Source organism: Cyrtonyx montezumae, unplaced genomic scaffold, assembly GCF_038088225.1.
Source record: "Cyrtonyx montezumae isolate F1298 unplaced genomic scaffold, pur_monq_1.0 scaffold_9, whole genome shotgun sequence".
NCBI lineage: Eukaryota > Metazoa > Chordata > Aves > Galliformes > Odontophoridae > Cyrtonyx > Cyrtonyx montezumae.
Window position 1 is genome coordinate 6334062 of NW_027072100.1, and position 16340 is coordinate 6350401.

The following is a 16340-nucleotide window of genomic DNA, read 5'->3' on the forward strand; positions in this document are numbered from 1 at the left end:
CAATTACTGTGCAGAAATGAACTCTCCGAGTAAAGCTTTCTGTTGTTTGGTATGTGTTACGATGCAATATGTAGCTTGTGCAATCCGTTTTCTGAATGAATTAGGAACTGAATAGAAAAACATAAATTCTTATTGTTTATGTAATTCTATTAAACAATGCAAGATTCTTCAGCTGTTTTATTAGGTTACATGACAGAATGAAATAGGAGAGAAACGAAAGAAAAAGCTTTCTTTTTAAATACAGACTTACAGTCCTGTATGATCTGCGTGGCACGTCGTATCGCAACTGCAGAAAGAGTATTTTCAACAAATCCGGAGAGCTTTATTACCAGACACGATCTTTCAGGTGAGAACTGTGTTGAAGGTGATGGTATTGTGGTATCCTTTTTGTCCATGCTCTCTCAGTTTATATGAGTCAACTATGTAAATAAATTGTGCATCTGTAGTAATTAGCAGAATTCACAACCAGATTCCCAGCTGTTCTGTGCAACATGCCATTGTTGGCACTGGAGTGCAGTAACAACTATGGGACACATTTTCTTTCTGGGTGCTTGTTTGGCATTGTTGGGCACGTTGGTATAAAACATTACTTGTCCTTGTTTCTTTACTTGGCAGCATTTTGAATTGTTTTCATCATGCTTTCATTCACACCTAAGAAATATTTTAAATCATAATTGAAAGGAATGAGTGTTCTTTAGGATGTTTATATTTTTCTGCAGTGGGTGAGCTAACGTTTATGCTTTTCAAATTGAAATACTCATGTAGTGTACATGGGGCTTTTTCAGTGTTTCAATTTATGTTTAAGATGTTCATTTGCAACTGTAGCTGGTTAGTATTTTTGAGAGTTTTACTGTCTGGGCATCCCTTGGCTGCCTTAACCAGAGACAAAGGTGCTGTTTGTTTTCTAGAAGCTCTGATGTTAACCAGTTTGAACTTCCTCGCTTAACTAACTCCCTTTGACTATTGATATATTAACAAGCAGTTTATCCATAAATTTAACTTCTTTATACTTAAAATTTGGTGTTAGGCTGATGAAGAATTCAGACGGTGATATTGAAGCCCTTATATGAAACAGTTGGTATAGTCACAAAGAGGTTATCTTGCATATTTTCTTTCCTGTCACAGGCAAACTTGTCAACATCGATACGAACTCGTTGCGATCTTCCATGAGACCTGGCTTCGAGGACACGATTCGCCGCTGTATCCAGAGGTTCTTATGCCACAACGATGGACAGTCATGGTCCAACAAACGCCACTATCACGAAGGTGAAGATCTGCAGTGTTTGTGTCCTTACTGCTTCTCTCGGTGGCTGCAATTCTTTTCTGAAAAACAAATTCTAAAATTCTGCCTACGTTCGTTGTTTCCATATTTTTAGTTATCCTAATTGCTGTGAACCCCTGTGTGCAACCTGAAGAAGGATGACTTCTCAAGAACTAGGAATTCTGACAGAAGTTTCTCTGTTTCTGTTTTTCTAATGTGCCTGTGCTGGTAGTTTTCATGGTATTTTGTTGCAAATCTATAGATTTTTGTGCTTTTAAGTATGAATGATAATGTGTATTTCCTTTACAGCTTATACACAAGGTCATGCTGAAACACCGCTGTATCGCTTCTCCTTAGCGGATGGAACTATAGTGACAGCACAGACAAAAAGTAAAGTGTTTCGAAATCCTGTAACCAATGACCGCCATGGATTTGTCTCTACACACTTTCTTCAAAGGTGAAATCATTGGTGTCTGTTTGTCATCTAAAAGTCAGAGCTTTTAAAAATATATCTGATGTTGAGGATGTGTGAAAAAATACTCTGCCAAAGTATTCTGATTACAACTCAAACTGAACAAGAATGTTCTAGAAGTAAGAGTTGCAAATAACTGTGTCTGTCTAAGATTTTGTTCAGCACATAGCTTCTGAACTGAGTGGCGGAGTGACAGTCCCAGTCAAAAGAGAGGTGCTTTCTTCTGTTTCTGCATGAGGCTTAGATTTGTGTTTGTTATTTTTGGGAGCTAACATATTTAATGATTAAACACAGGAAGTAGAAGTGCTTAGTTACATGCTTTACCTTGCTCTTTTTAATTTCAGACCAGTTAAACACACAACAGCCCACCCCATCAGATGCATTGCTGATGATTCACATGTACCTTAAATAACACTTCCTGTGACCTTTTCTTGTTGATTGCAAGAATAACTAAAATGCCACTCTCTGGAGGGAATTTCTCTGCTTCTAGCATCAGATGCTGCAAAATGAGTAACTGAGATTCCTTGGGGTATCATTAGTGTGCGCAGAAGAATAGCGTCGTGTGTTGACTCAGAAAGGGAGCAAAAAGGTGTTTTAACTGATAAATCTAACTAATGGCTGATGAAAAAACAGAATGCAGTGATACTGTATGCATTTGTAACTCAGTTCACCTGAAGGTATAATGAATGAATGAGTGACATAGTTTGGTTCTGCTTTTGTCGAGATGCATGAATTCTCATTGCTCTCACAGAAAAAAAAGAAAAAAAATCACCATGTTATTCTGTCTTTGAAGCAGTTGACTCTGAATAAGATATGACTTCATTTTCTTGGGGTCTCTGGGGATGTTTTTGAATTTACAGAGAACAAAATGGATATCGACCGAATCCTAATGCAGTTGGGCAAAACATCAGAACAACGGTGGCTGGAAATACAAGTTCTGTTGGTCTTATGAACATGTCACCTGGTCAAGGCATGCCAATGCAGAACAGGAACTATGGCATGGGGGACCCCAGTGCAGTGAGTCAGCTGAGTAGCTCTCGATATGGAGGCCCTGGTAATATGGGACCAGTGAACTCTGGACCAGGAATGCAGTCCTCTGCTTATCAGAACAACAGTTACGGGTTAAACATAAGTAGCCCACCACATGGTAGTCCTGGTTTAACTTCCAACCAGCAGAATCTAATGATATCTACTAGGAATCGAGGGAGTCCAAAAATGAATTCACACCAGTTTTCTCCGGTTACAGGTACTTTATTTTTGCTGTAAATAATTTTTTAAAGCTTTATTTTCTCACATATTTTCTGACTGTGATGTGCAATCCATTTGTCATCCTTTTTAACAGTTCTGTGACCCTGTATGTGTTACTTCAATGTAGTATACCTAATTTTGAGGTAAACATTTATTTTAAACTACTTAACCCCGTGTGGCAGTCGTACATAATCCTGAAGTAAAGGTAGATATGAGAAGTGCTGTAATCTAATAAGTTTGATCTCTGTCTTGTGGTACAGGTATGCACTCTCCAATGGGATCTGCCAGCAACACCAGCAACAGCACTTTCTCTAGCAGTTCTCTTAGTGCTCTTCAAGCCATTAGTGAGGGGGTTGGAACTTCCCTTTTATCAACACTTTCTTCACCAGGTCCAAAATTGGATAATTCTCCAAATGTGAGCATAGCTCAGCAAAATAAAACAAGTACCCATGACTCCAAAAGCCCTTCGGGCTTGTATTGTGAACAAAATCAGGTGGAAAGTTCCATCTGCCAATCAAACAGCAGGGATGTCCTTAGTGAAAAAGATAGTAAAGAGGGAAGTCTGGATGCATCTGAAAGTCAGAGAGGACAATCTGAAAGCAAAGGGCATAAAAAGCTGCTTCAGCTACTCACATGCTCTTCAGATGAAAGAGGACATTCTACAGCATCAAACTCTCCTTTGGACTCTAATTGCAAAGAATCTTCTACCAGTGTTACCAGTCCTTCAGGAGTTTCCTCATCGACATCTGGAGGGGTGTCTTCCTCCTCAAATGTGCATGGGTCACTCCTGCAAGAGAAGCATAGGATTTTACATAAACTGTTGCAAAATGGTAATTCCCCTGCAGAGGTTGCCAAAATAACGGCTGAAGCTACGGGTAAAGACACATATCATGACACTAGTAGCACAGCCCCGTGTGGAGAAGGTACAGTCAAACAGGAGCAACTGAGTCCAAAGAAGAAAGAAAACAATGCTTTACTAAGATACCTGTTGGATAAAGATGATGTCAAGGATCCACTTTCCAAAGAGTTAAAGCCAAAAGTGGAAAATGTGGATAATAAAATGGGACAATGCAGTAGTTCTACTATTCCTACTTCCAGTCAAGAAAAAGAGATGAAAATAAAAGCAGAACCAACAGAGGAGGTACAGTATAATGTAACTCACTAGTAACGAACAAGGCAGTATTTTCTCATTGCAGTGAATTATGAAAGGACAATGTATGCATGTGTAAACATTTCCAAGGAAGATGCTTGCACATGGTGGGAAACAACATGTTCAGCTTTTATTGTAACTGAGAAACCACAGGCAGGTAGAACTGTGGGATATGTGTATACATATACATGGCCAAATGTGCTGTTCTGTAGACCTGGAGTAATGTAAACTTTAAGTTAAGGTATGATTAAGGTAGTATATGTTTACATAAAATTCTTACATAAAATCTGCAGTTTCTCATTGCACATGCTTATCTTTATGGCTTCTTAGGAAATGGAGCTGGTAGTTGCCTCCACAATTAGCTGGCAATGCGATAGCAAAAGGCAGAACTTTCAGGCATTACATAATTTCAGTTTGAAAATGCAGGCAAAACACAGAAGTGTGCGATGTTTAAACTAGAGAGAGGTTGGTTTCAGTTTGTTCATTTATTCTATTACTTTTTTTTGTCTCAAATGCATATAAATTCAAATAGATCAACGTGTTTGTTTCGGTATTGCAAGTGTTGAAATTCCAGGAAAGGTTGTGCGTGGAAAAGCACTATGGAATATCTTAATGAAAGCAGTGGTGTGCTTCTTGGAGACAACTGTTCTTACATTTGTGAAGTATGGATAATATTTCTTCTGTATTTAGTTCTTAAGTCACATTTGGAACTGCTTTGAATAAATGCAGTCAGCACGGCAGAGTTTACTGAAGGCATGCTGATATCTTGGAAGTCAGATGTCTCGAGTCAGCAAGAACTCTGTAAATAAATTTCTATACAATCTTTGGGGTATAAATGAAACGCCCTGTAACACTTCCAGCTATTTCCTACAGAAGAGTTACAGCTGTGAAGTGCTACCCGATGCATGGTGTCAGTACTTCCTCCTGAGCTGCAGCTAACAAAGAGGAGAGGCTTACGTTGTAAAGATGCATACCCATTATGTATGCAGTTCTTTTTCTGTTAAAACCACATCTGATTTATAGACAAATATTTGGAAAAGGTTAGGGCTTCACTTTCCTGGAAAATCCTGGGTGCTTCTCATGTGGTGCTGTGTTTAGCAGTGATCGAATCTGGATATTTGTTTATGGAAAATCTACTATTTGTCACAGAATGAGACACATTTTTTGGTGGTGTTTGCTGTTTTTTTTTTCTTTGTTTTCATTTTGTTCTGACTGCAGTTTTTATATTCAAAAATGATTGTATTTGTGTGCTTCCAATTTCTCCTCGTTGTCAAAATTAAATGAAAAAATGGTTAAAAAAAATTTGGTTAATTGATATTGGAAGTTCTTTGGAAATTGGGAGAAATCCTAAGGTACTGTCAGTGAACTAAAGCATTATCTCCATACTGGGATTCATGATGAATTAAGTAAAAGCTGAAGGATATGTATATGATAACAAATAACCTTTGTTGTTTTACTGCTTCTTTTTCAGATGAGTGGAGACTTGGATAATTTGGATGCAATTTTAGGGGATCTGACTAGTTCAGAGTTTTATAATAATGCTATGTCTACCAGTGGAAATAACTTTGGAACGAAGCAAGCATTATTTCAAGGAAATGCTCCACTGAGTAAGAAATTTCTATTAAAATCACTTTGGTTTTAAAACTGGGGTTTTCTTCTTACCTGATGATGTGCTGTGTACATAGTAGATAAATTCCTCATTTTGTGTTTGTTTTTTTTTTGTCCAGCAGATTTCTCAGAGGCTGGACATCAGGAAAAATGTAAATTGAAACTGAGTTTGTGGTCCAAGGGAAATAATATGGGATAGGTGGCAAGCCTTTGATTTCTCATTTGCTCTATGTAGAAATATCTTGTGTCCTGCAAATCCGTGTCATTGAAAGGAATGACCTTTGTAATTGGAAGCTGAGTAATGGAGAAGATTAACTTTGCTAAAAGAGTAGTATCACTGAAGTTGTCACTTCCTTTTAACATTGGGCACACGTATATGGGCACATTTATAACAATGAAAAATGTGAAATCAAGTATAAGTACGTCTAGGGCCACTGACATTGTTGGCTGTGGAGTGCACTGGTCCACTGATGAGTCCACTTTATACAAAGTGTTCAAAACCATACTGCTGCTGGATTCCTGCTGATTCAAACAGGGAACTGTTCGCCTTGTTTCTGTTTCCAAGTCAGTTATCCAAAGGCCTGACAAGTCCACTCATGTATATTAATGTGTCTGTAATAGTAGTGTGTTTCAAAATGTTAGAAATATGATTATTCATTATGGAATTAAATTAAAATGAACTTTTTTTTTTATGTCCAGGGCAAAATGAACTTACATTTGGCTTTGCCCATAAGGTCTCTTAATTATGCATTCAAAATGTGATGTGGGCAGTGAGAATATGTGCAGAATAGCTGTTGTTGGCTTGTTGAGGTCAAAAATACGTGCCTGTAAATAGGAACAGTTTATGTAAGTTGTTAGTAGTTCTTTCTGTTCAAAATATACAGTTGCATTCTTAAATTCTTCAGCAGGTATGAGGAGCCCCCAGCCTGTGCAGACTGCCCGCCCACCTTTCAGCAGAGCCATGTCTTTAGACAGCCCTGTGGGCTCAGGTGCTCCAGTGAGGCATGTCAATGCGTTCTCTGTGTTGCAAAAGCAAAACATGATGGGTGGAAGTCCAAGAATGACTGAAAATCAGGAAAACTTCGGAGCAAATATTGGTTTGTTGACTGTAGAATATTTGTTGTTGCAAAAGAAAAAGCTTTAAAGTTAAGGATGTTAAAAGATTGTAGTGTGAGCTTTGGGAGAAGAAACTTTAAAGAATATTAATGTAATAATGAGCATATACAAACTTCTCAATTATTATCTCTAGTTAAAATTATGATAGTGCAACAGTTTATTATCTGTGTATCATTACCAGTATGGTACTGTAACTTAATGGTTACATGATTTTTGGCTATTATGAGTTTTTAATTTAATGAATGTTTTTGATATATAAAAGCAAGAATAAGTCACAGTGGCAGTCAGTCATTAACAATTAAAATGTGTTTAGATGAGTATAACTGTTTGATGATTTTAATCATAGCACAGTAAGCTTTAATTGCTTTTGTAGGTGTTAGGTGAATTGTGTTGTCACTGATAGGTGTCTTTGCTGGCAAACAAACCAAACCCAATAAAATCCAGTTAAAAGTAAAACAGAAGCACATAGTACATTCTAGATGAAAAAATAAATGTATTTTTTGCTTTTCATTATAGCAAGTGCTCCCAATAGAAGCGTATCTGTGAATCAACATCAGTCCGGAGATTGGGGGTTGCCAAACTCAAAGGTCAACAGATTGGAACCTCCAGGTTCTACTCCCATGCTGAGACAAGGAGCTGAGTTCAGTGCGTCCCTTCCCAGGCCCGCAGTGGGTGGCTCTGTGCCTGGGCTGCCCGTCCGTTCCAACAGCATCCCTGGGACGAGGCCCATGCTCCAGCAGCAGATGATGCATATGAGTAGGTTCTTGACTTTTCCTGGTGATACTCAGCACTGTCTCATGAGTCTTTTCAGTCTTGTACAGTTGTAGCTGAAGGCCACTTTCTGAGGTTAAGACAGCTATTTGCCCCTGCCTGGGGCATTTTATGACTTTCTGGTGATACTGCTGTTATTTTCTCGTGTTCTACTTCATATAAGAAATTATTCAAGCTGTGTATAGATCTTTTTTGGATAATTCCTCTATTATTTTTATTTCCGAGTGCAGTGCTTCTCTCATAAAGCCCCAGAACCAGATGCCTTTTGTGATTTTAGGTGAAGATACTAGTATTCTAATCAAATTAATTCATTGCACTACCTAATTTATTTAATAATTTTTAACATAAATGCATTTTTGCTGTGAGCTTTTTAGTGATCAGGTTTTTTTTAAAGCTTTTTCTTGAGATTTTCAAAACTCATCTCGTGTAGATTGTTCAAATTTCATATGAAATTGGCAAATCCAGATACTCACTTAAGTATTCATATTTAAATCCGCAGTCTGTCATATTTCTGAATCATCTTATGTGTGAATTGGTATATGTATGCACTTTGAAATCTAGTATTAGAAGGCTCTCGAAGCTGCTTCACTGTTTGTGTGATCGTTAACAATGCTCACTGTGAATGCTGGAGAGCGAGATGACACCTTTTGCTTTATAAACAACTGCTTTACCTTACAGGGCCAAATGAGATCAACATTGGTATGGCTGGGAATCCTTATGGGCAGCCAGGACCAGGCAGCCAGCCAGGATCGTGGCCAGACAGCATGCTGTCCATGGAGCAAGCATCACGGGGCTTACAAAACAGGTAGAGCTAAAGATTTTTTAAGAAGTTTGGATGCAGCTGTTCACTCTTCATCAAGAGCACTTATAAGATCTGGAAGATATCAGTGCAGCATACACTGAGGGGATAAAGACAGTCAGAATCTCTACCCAGTTCTGCTGCTATTCTGTCACAGTATGGATGGTGATTGTTTAACCCAACTCCACAGAAGGTGTTCCTAGCAAAATAAGTCAGCCCTTGAGTTGAGAACTTGGGAAAATCTTAAATTATGTCTTTCATGCAGAAGCTAATATTTAGATGAGAGGAGAAAAAAAAATTTACATATATTCAAGGTTAGATCACAATTGCCTGAGCATTTCAGGACCTAAATCTGGGCCTTAAGTTCTTCAGTCTTGTGAATGATTATAGTACTTTCTTATTGCCAAGTTAAGAGTACACTGTATGGAAACTAAGCACTTGTCTTTGCAGTCCATAATGGTTTGTTTGGGTTTTTTTTGTCTTTTTTAATGTTTATAGACAATTAGTGAGAAATTCTTTGGATGACCTCTTAAGTGCAGCACCAAGTGTGGAAGGACAGAATGATGAAAGGGCTCTTTTGGATCAGCTGCACACATTGCTGAGTAATACAGATGTCACAAGCCTGGAAGAAATTGACAGAGCACTAGGAATTCCTGATCTTGTGAACCAAGTAAGAAGGAAGAGATTCTGGTCGCTTTTATCTTTCCAGAAGCCTGTGTTATTTTAGTACTTAAAAAAAAAAAAAAAAAAAGGGAGAAGAGAACCTCCTCATTTGCATGTGTGGTTTCACGTTCTTGTGTCCACTTTTCTGAATTTTTGGAAATGATTTTCATTGGAAAACTTAAAAAATGATTAAACTTCTTTTGAGTTAAAAAGATACCATTTTATTAGTTATATTTATTATCATTTGGTATATAACTTGTTTTTTTTTTGGGGGGAGTGTAAATCATTATAATTCTATACGCAGAATATGAGTTAGGTTTCTTTAATATAACTGTAGTCAACTGAGGTGGGACTGAAGTGTTTTACAGGCAGTTCATGAATAGGATATTTCCATCTCTTTCAATTCCAGCTTGAATTTGCATGGGTAGCAAATAAGAAATTCTTTTTGGAAACTTTACTGGAAATCACAAAATCATGCTGTCATTTGTACAAACTGCAGTTTAAAAGAGCAGGAGTGCTTTTATAATGATATAAATATAAGCAGTGATCAGCTGAACTGATTTTCAAGTAAATTATTAATAGCCACTTGTGCTATGTCACTTGTCCGGAGACAAATTTCGTAGTAGTCTGCTAATACTGTTTTCTGCTCAAGAAACTACTGGTCTTTGTATGACGTTGTGTTGTTCCTTAGCAATTCACACTTTGGCAGTATTTTCAATAGCAGTATGTGTTCTGTATCTCTTAAAGGGGCAAACTTTGGAACCCAAACAAGATTCATTTCAAGGTCAGGACTCCGCAGTGATGATTGACCAGAAGCCTTCATTATATGGTCAGCCCTACCAAGGGCAGGGCACAGCCTTGCCAGGAGGCTTTAATAACGTTCAGGGACAACAGCCATCCTTTAATTCTGTGATGAATCAGATGAGCCAACAAAACAATTTTCAACTTCAAAGTATGCATCCTAGAGCAAATGCAATGAGACCTCGGACCAATACACCAAAGCAGCTCCGCATGCAGCTCCAGCAGAGGCTTCAGGGGCAGCAGGTGATCTTTTCCTGCTTTTACTTTCTTGTTTTGTTTCAGAACGAGGTGTGCACTAAGTGTATTATTTCGGGAACATGGAAGTTGGCATTACAGCAGATGATTGTAAGGATGGAACTTTATTTTAACAGTGCTTTTTACATTGGCTACCCTGTAGGTATAGACGTGAAAGAACCCTTATTAGGACAAGTATTTATCTTTCATCTACTTCATTATAGATTGAATTGGTTCTTGCAGCACAGGAAGTATTTTCTAATTAAAACAGTAATCCTGTAGCACACAGCTCTGGATGATCTCATTATTGATGCTGAAATTCAGACTCCTGAAACTCCCTGAATGTGATTGTAGTATGGAATATAGTGCTGAATGGAAAGAAAAGGTGTGGCCATTGGGAAATGCAGTTGGATGTGATGAAGGTTTTGAAAATGTACAATTTACAAATAAGACTCAGGAAACGGAGAGAGTGCTGTGTGACACAGAATGGCAAGGTTAAATCCTTGGGAAATAGTGTGCTCTGTCTTGACTGCTGTGTTGCACTCATTCAGGCTGCATGGGTTTGCAGTATTGTGATGGAAATGGAAGGAGACAGAAACATAACAGCAGCTTTGCTTAAAATACAAACCTTCCGCCCTAAACGTGATTGGGAACAAATAGATGGTGTGCTGCATAGTCGTTCTTAAAAAGAGCTAATTGGAAGAGAAAAATAAAGGCCATAAGTGCTGTTCTGTTTGGACGGTTTTTCTTTTTGTGTCTGTTTTGAGCTTAATAACAAATAGCATTGTGCTGTACGTGTGTCAAACACGGATAAATTAAACATTGCTCTTTGATCAAGAGATGGGTAAAGGGATTGCCAGTGTTTTGTTCAGGTACCAGTGTTTTCAAACTAACACTGCTAAAATATCTTTTTCTAAGTTTATGAATCAAACTCGTCAAGCTCTTGAAATGAAAATGGAAAGTCCAGGCAGTGGTAATACCTCAGTGATGAGACCAGTAATGCAGCCACAGGTGGGATCACAGGTAAGTAAATATTACACCAGCTGCTTCTGAAGCAGTCATTTTCACATTGCCACATCTTTCACAGGACTGCTTAGAGCGTGGGTCTTTTTTTTTCATAGTATGACAGCATTCTTTTTTCCTTTTTTTCCTTCCCATCTGTAACAATGAACAAAGATGAATTTCCTGCCTCACTCATGAGGCTTGAGGGGTTTGTTCATTGCACCATGCTTTCTGTGCAGTCTGTTGGGAGTCTTTACCATGTAGGGAATAGTAGACTACCACATCACCTGTTCAGTACTCATAACAACATAACAAACACCTTTGTCTTACATGTTGATGATTTTTGTACTAGCAGTGGATTTTCTTAACTTTGTTTTAGTAATGGTTATAGTGTGTCTTAGGAGCAAGCATATTGACTGATGACAACTTGCTGTGCAAAAGATTTTCTAATATGATTTTTCTTTTCTTTGGGGGTTAGCAGCAAGGTTTTCTTAATGCTCAAATGGTGGCTCAGCGTAACAGGGAGCTAATAAGTCATCATTTTAGACAACAGAGGATGGCAATGATGATGCAGCAGCAACAACCTCAGGCCTTCAGTCCACCACCAAATGTGACTGCCTCAGGAAGCATGGATAGTGCTCTGACCGGCCCTCCAATGGCTCAAGTTCCTCCACAGCAATTCTCCTATCCAGCTAATTATGGTACAAGTACTAGTAATTGATTTTTCTTTATGCCTGTCTGATATTCTTTTCCCTTTTTATTATTTATCCAAATTAGCTAAATTCTGATTATTCTGAAAAATCAAAAATTCTCCTAGAAAATAATTTCTCTCTGCTCCCATAAGAAGATAAGCTAAAAATGCTAAGTGATGGTAACTGGAGGGAATTTTTCTTTGTCTTTAAGGAATAAGCCAACAGCCTGACCCTACGTTTACTAGAGTACCGAGCCCTCCCAATCCAATGATGGCATCAAGAATTGGACCTTCCCAGACTCCTATGATGCAGCATCCCCAGGCAGCAGCGATGTACCAGTCTCCTGAGATGAAGGGCTGGCCATCAGGGGGCATGGCCAGGAGCAGGTGAAATGTACAGCTATGACCTGTTGCTCAAAAAATGGCTTTCATTTTGCCCAAACTCTGAAACATTGTTAAACTGTTGCAGGAAGAGGGTTTAGAAGAGGGAATTATAATGGTATTTGTAACATCTCTGTTGTCCTGATCATGTTCTGGTTTACAAAATCAACAGATCAAACATATCTAGCTCCATTTGTATTGGAGCTCTGCAGTAGCTGGAAACAACATTCATTCACTGTATACTGAAAAAATAACTTGGGGGAAATGCAGTGGTTCAGAATAGTGTTACAGAATAGAATAGTGTACAATACAGCCATAACTGAAGCCTCCAAAAAAAAAAAAAAGCTTACAGGAGGAAATGCATACACATAATTCTGCATGTACCTCAAAATTCAGAATTTCTTTCTGGAGGGAAGCTTTAATTTCTATATTAAATAGACAGTATGTAGAAACAAGTAAATGTAGGAATAGTTTTAGGCTTCTGTTGGTAACAGTTCTTTCACGTGCTGGCAGCTGGTGCAGGGAGTGCAATATAATAATGAGTAAACTTCTTGAAATGTAATTCTGTCATTTTGTGCTTCAGTTCCTTCCCACAGCAACAGTTCAGCCATCAAGGTAATGCTGCAACATACAGTATGATGCACATGAATGGCAGCGGAGGCCATATTGGACAGATGAATATTAGTACTATGCCCATGTCAGGGATGCCTATGGGTCCAGACCAGGTAAGTTGTACATAAGGAGTGATGATCTATTGACTCTTTTCCAGCTGAGTATGATTTGCTTCAAGCCATCCCTCTGAAACAACTCTGTTCTGTTTCCCTGTTTGCCTTTCTGTCTGTGAACTTGCAGCCTGCGTGTCCCAAGAAATACCTTATTTTTGGTGATATTCTTATCAAATCCACGATAAACCCAAGCAGTAGTGATTAGTTGTTGACTTTGAAGTATCATATATAGGATCAAAGTTTAAACTGCTCAAAGAACTGCAACAAAGGGAGCCTGGAGAAACCCCAGGGATTGTGAAAGGTAACTTGAGTCAGACGAGTCTGACTAAGAACTGTGTGAGGGCGGTATTTTCTAGAAGCTAGGGATGGTGCTCACCATAACACTACCTTAGGATACTTTCTGTATGCATAGCAGGACTCTGTGGAAAATTCAGGCCACTTATTTAAGGGGATAGTGAGCTTATAACAGGCACTGCAAGGAAAGTTGAAGTAGGAAATAAACTTTTGCTGTAATCTTTCCATAAAATACCAAGGAATGGGCAGTATTATACTGAGATAAGCTAAGTCACCAGGACCTCGTGACAGTTTACCTGAGGTACCTGGGGAAGCAGCCAAAGTCACCTGAGGACTTCTGCAAGACAAGTAAGCTATTAGAGGGTGTATCCTCATAAAGAGGGGAAATGGACTGAGAAATGTCAGGTTTTCCAAAACCACGTCATACAGCGAAGGCAACCAGAGAATGTGTGTATGGAGTTCTGGGACAGCACTTGTTTTCTACACATTTGTGTTCAAAACAGAAGACTAAAATGCTCTTCTACTTAGAAACTATCAGTACTTTCCTTTCCAAAATGCAGCACGTTAACCAGTTTTTCAGCAAAGGAATTTTTAACTTTCTCTAATGCTCTCTTCCTTTCTTCAACAGAAGTACTGCTGACACCTGCCCCTGTCATCTCCAACCGTGCTGTGTGAGCCACGCACTGCTGTTACAAAGGGAAGTGACACATGGCAGCGAGTCCTGGCCTTATGGAAGTGGATTTTCCTGCTCATCACCATAATGTCCTAAGTTATTTCACTGAGGAAAACATGAAAACAAACTTTCTTAGTAGAAGCAGTCTGCATTACTGTATAGTGTGGTGTACAAAAAAGGTCATAAATATTTTTGGCGCTCTGCCTCTAGAAATGTGAATTTGGCAATGGCATTTTAGTAAGTATGATGGGTAGAGCCAGCCCTGGAACACCCTGTCTATTTACTGTAGCTGTCCAAAGCTCTTTATCTACAGGCAAATGAAAGTGCCTGGAGAAATCACAGTGATAAGAATTTTCTGATTTCTCAAGAATATCTGACAGAGAATGTAGTTCCTAGCCTTGACTCTTTTATATGAATTCCTTAATATAAATGCTGCTTTTAATCCCCTACCCCCCAAGAGTCAGGATTTCCTACGCAAAGTTATCAGTGCAAAATGAATTGGCACATACCAAAATCCTGTCAATTGATGCCAAGGGGTAAAATGAGAGGGTGAGAAATTTAAATTATTTAAATGCAATTGTGACTAATATTTACGTATTGGTGTGCAGCTGAGTGCACTTTATAGAAGACTATATAATGGATTAATGCAATATCTTTAATAAGGACTTAATATGAAGGTAGGGTGTACTCATGTTCGTTCTCAAACACAATCTCTTAAGAATTATTTGAAAAGACTGCATAGTGTGTTTTCTGTGTATGGAAATCAGAGCAATAATCTTTCATCGTTTTGAAAATAACTTCAGAAAACTCAAGGCAAGGCACTGCAGTCTGAATCAGAATTTTGCAGTCTTTCTTTTTGTGAATAAATATTGTAAATATGTTCTTTAAGATAATGTATTATATATATGACTTTTGTAGGTCACTAACTCATTTTTGCAGAGTTTGTGAAGCTAAATATTTAACTAAATTGATTTCTGTTAACTCAGCGTAGTTGAGGTCCAAATAGAATACTTTTTTTTTATTAATGACTTTGAAGCTGGGTGGTGACCTTGGCCCACACCTTTCTCTTCTTTGGTCTTCAACACTTCATTTATTTTTACATCTTTAACATGTAGCTTTTTATAAAAGACAGTTGTTCAATGCTTTCTCCACCTGTGAGCACTTTGTCACGTAGATTTTTACATGTGGCAGTTGGACAGAGGCTCTGTGTGCTGACATGTCGTGACGGTGATGTCCTTCTCTCGTATCTTGCCTTTTCAGCTGGTGGATCTGGATTGTCTTTTTTGGTCCACATGTTCTTCAGAAGAAGTCTGTCCATTGCAAAACATTTGTTGTTGTGTGACATCCAGAAATCTTTTAAGGATATTAAGCCACACTTTAACCAAATGTCTGCACCTCATTGGATTGTTCTCAGAGCGATGAATGTATTTTCTAAGCAGATTTCCCTTACATCAGTATTTAAGTTTGGTTACCAATTTGTTTGTGTTATTTGCTGATAGTTGGGTTTTTTTTCCTCCTATTTTGGTTCCTTGAAATGAAGATCCTGTTGTAGTTTTTCCATTCTCAGGCAGTTACAGTGAGTCCAACACGTAAACTTCCATAAGGGATGACCCGGAACTGTTTGAGATGTGTGGTGCTCTTGCACTGTTGTTCACTGTATAATGGAAAATGGACTTCTCCCAAGTGAGTAAAGAAAAAAAAAAGCGTTCTCGAGTGCTTCTTGGTGCTGTAAGTGTGAGGTGGTTTTATTTTTAAGAACATGCAGTGATCTTCCATTTTAACAGACATAACTTACCTGGAAAAAAACCTCAGAAAGTTCCTCCTTAGCGTACAGCCAGTTGTGTTCCTAAGGGGATGTAGATTCCATCTGCTGTAGTGCAGCCCTGTCTTTGCAGTTAGACCTGAATATATAGATTTCAGTGATAGTATTTATTTGAAACCTTCAGTGCAATTCTTGTGTGGATTTTTTTAACACAAAACTTTTACAATTCTGAGGAACATTTATCATCTTATTTCTTAGGACGTATCTATTTGTGGAGTAAGTGCTGCCTACTGAAGTTGAAAGGCAACAGGCATTTGCTTTTTGTATCAAATGAGAGTAGAACAGTCCTCATGTTTTGCAGTTATTCATTATATCGATGGAAGCTACAAACCCTGCTTGCTTTCATTAGGTGAGCTCATAAACTGAATACTGCTTCATCCATTGTGCCCTGGTTTGTTTTTTCTAATGAGCAATTCTGTTCATACCTCTGTGTATCACTGGTACTTGACCAGTGCTAAAAAGGATCATCCGTTTCTCATCTGTGTGTGGGATGCTGGAGCTTTCTCGTGCAGTACTGACTTTTTTGCTGAATCCAAAGATTTTTAGTTTAAACTTGTCTGGGGGGAGGGAGCATTTTTTATAATAAATCGATAACATCTTTCTTGGCAACACTGATCCTAAATACTACA

At 38.3% G+C, this 16340-nt stretch overlaps 1 protein-coding gene across 1 annotated transcript in view; it reads left to right on the forward strand.

The window, feature by feature from the left end:
• The window catches only part of NCOA3 (nuclear receptor coactivator 3), a 71191-nt gene extending 58151 nt beyond the window's left edge, over nucleotides 1-13040 (forward strand). Inside the window, exons 9-23 of the mRNA XM_065754565.1 lie at nucleotides 245-346; nucleotides 1126-1266; nucleotides 1571-1718; nucleotides 2594-2979; nucleotides 3242-4122; nucleotides 5603-5738; nucleotides 6648-6836; nucleotides 7372-7611; nucleotides 8305-8431; nucleotides 8924-9095; nucleotides 9836-10132; nucleotides 11042-11146; nucleotides 11604-11826; nucleotides 12029-12203; nucleotides 12781-13040. Of these exons, the coding sequence (XP_065610637.1) occupies nucleotides 245-346; nucleotides 1126-1266; nucleotides 1571-1718; nucleotides 2594-2979; nucleotides 3242-4122; nucleotides 5603-5738; nucleotides 6648-6836; nucleotides 7372-7611; nucleotides 8305-8431; nucleotides 8924-9095; nucleotides 9836-10132; nucleotides 11042-11146; nucleotides 11604-11826; nucleotides 12029-12203; nucleotides 12781-12937 (3479 nt within the window). The 3' untranslated portion in view covers nucleotides 12938-13040. The remainder of the gene's footprint in view (nucleotides 1-244; nucleotides 347-1125; nucleotides 1267-1570; nucleotides 1719-2593; nucleotides 2980-3241; nucleotides 4123-5602; nucleotides 5739-6647; nucleotides 6837-7371; nucleotides 7612-8304; nucleotides 8432-8923; nucleotides 9096-9835; nucleotides 10133-11041; nucleotides 11147-11603; nucleotides 11827-12028; nucleotides 12204-12780) is intronic.
• Nucleotides 13041-16340: the final 3300 nt, after the last annotated feature.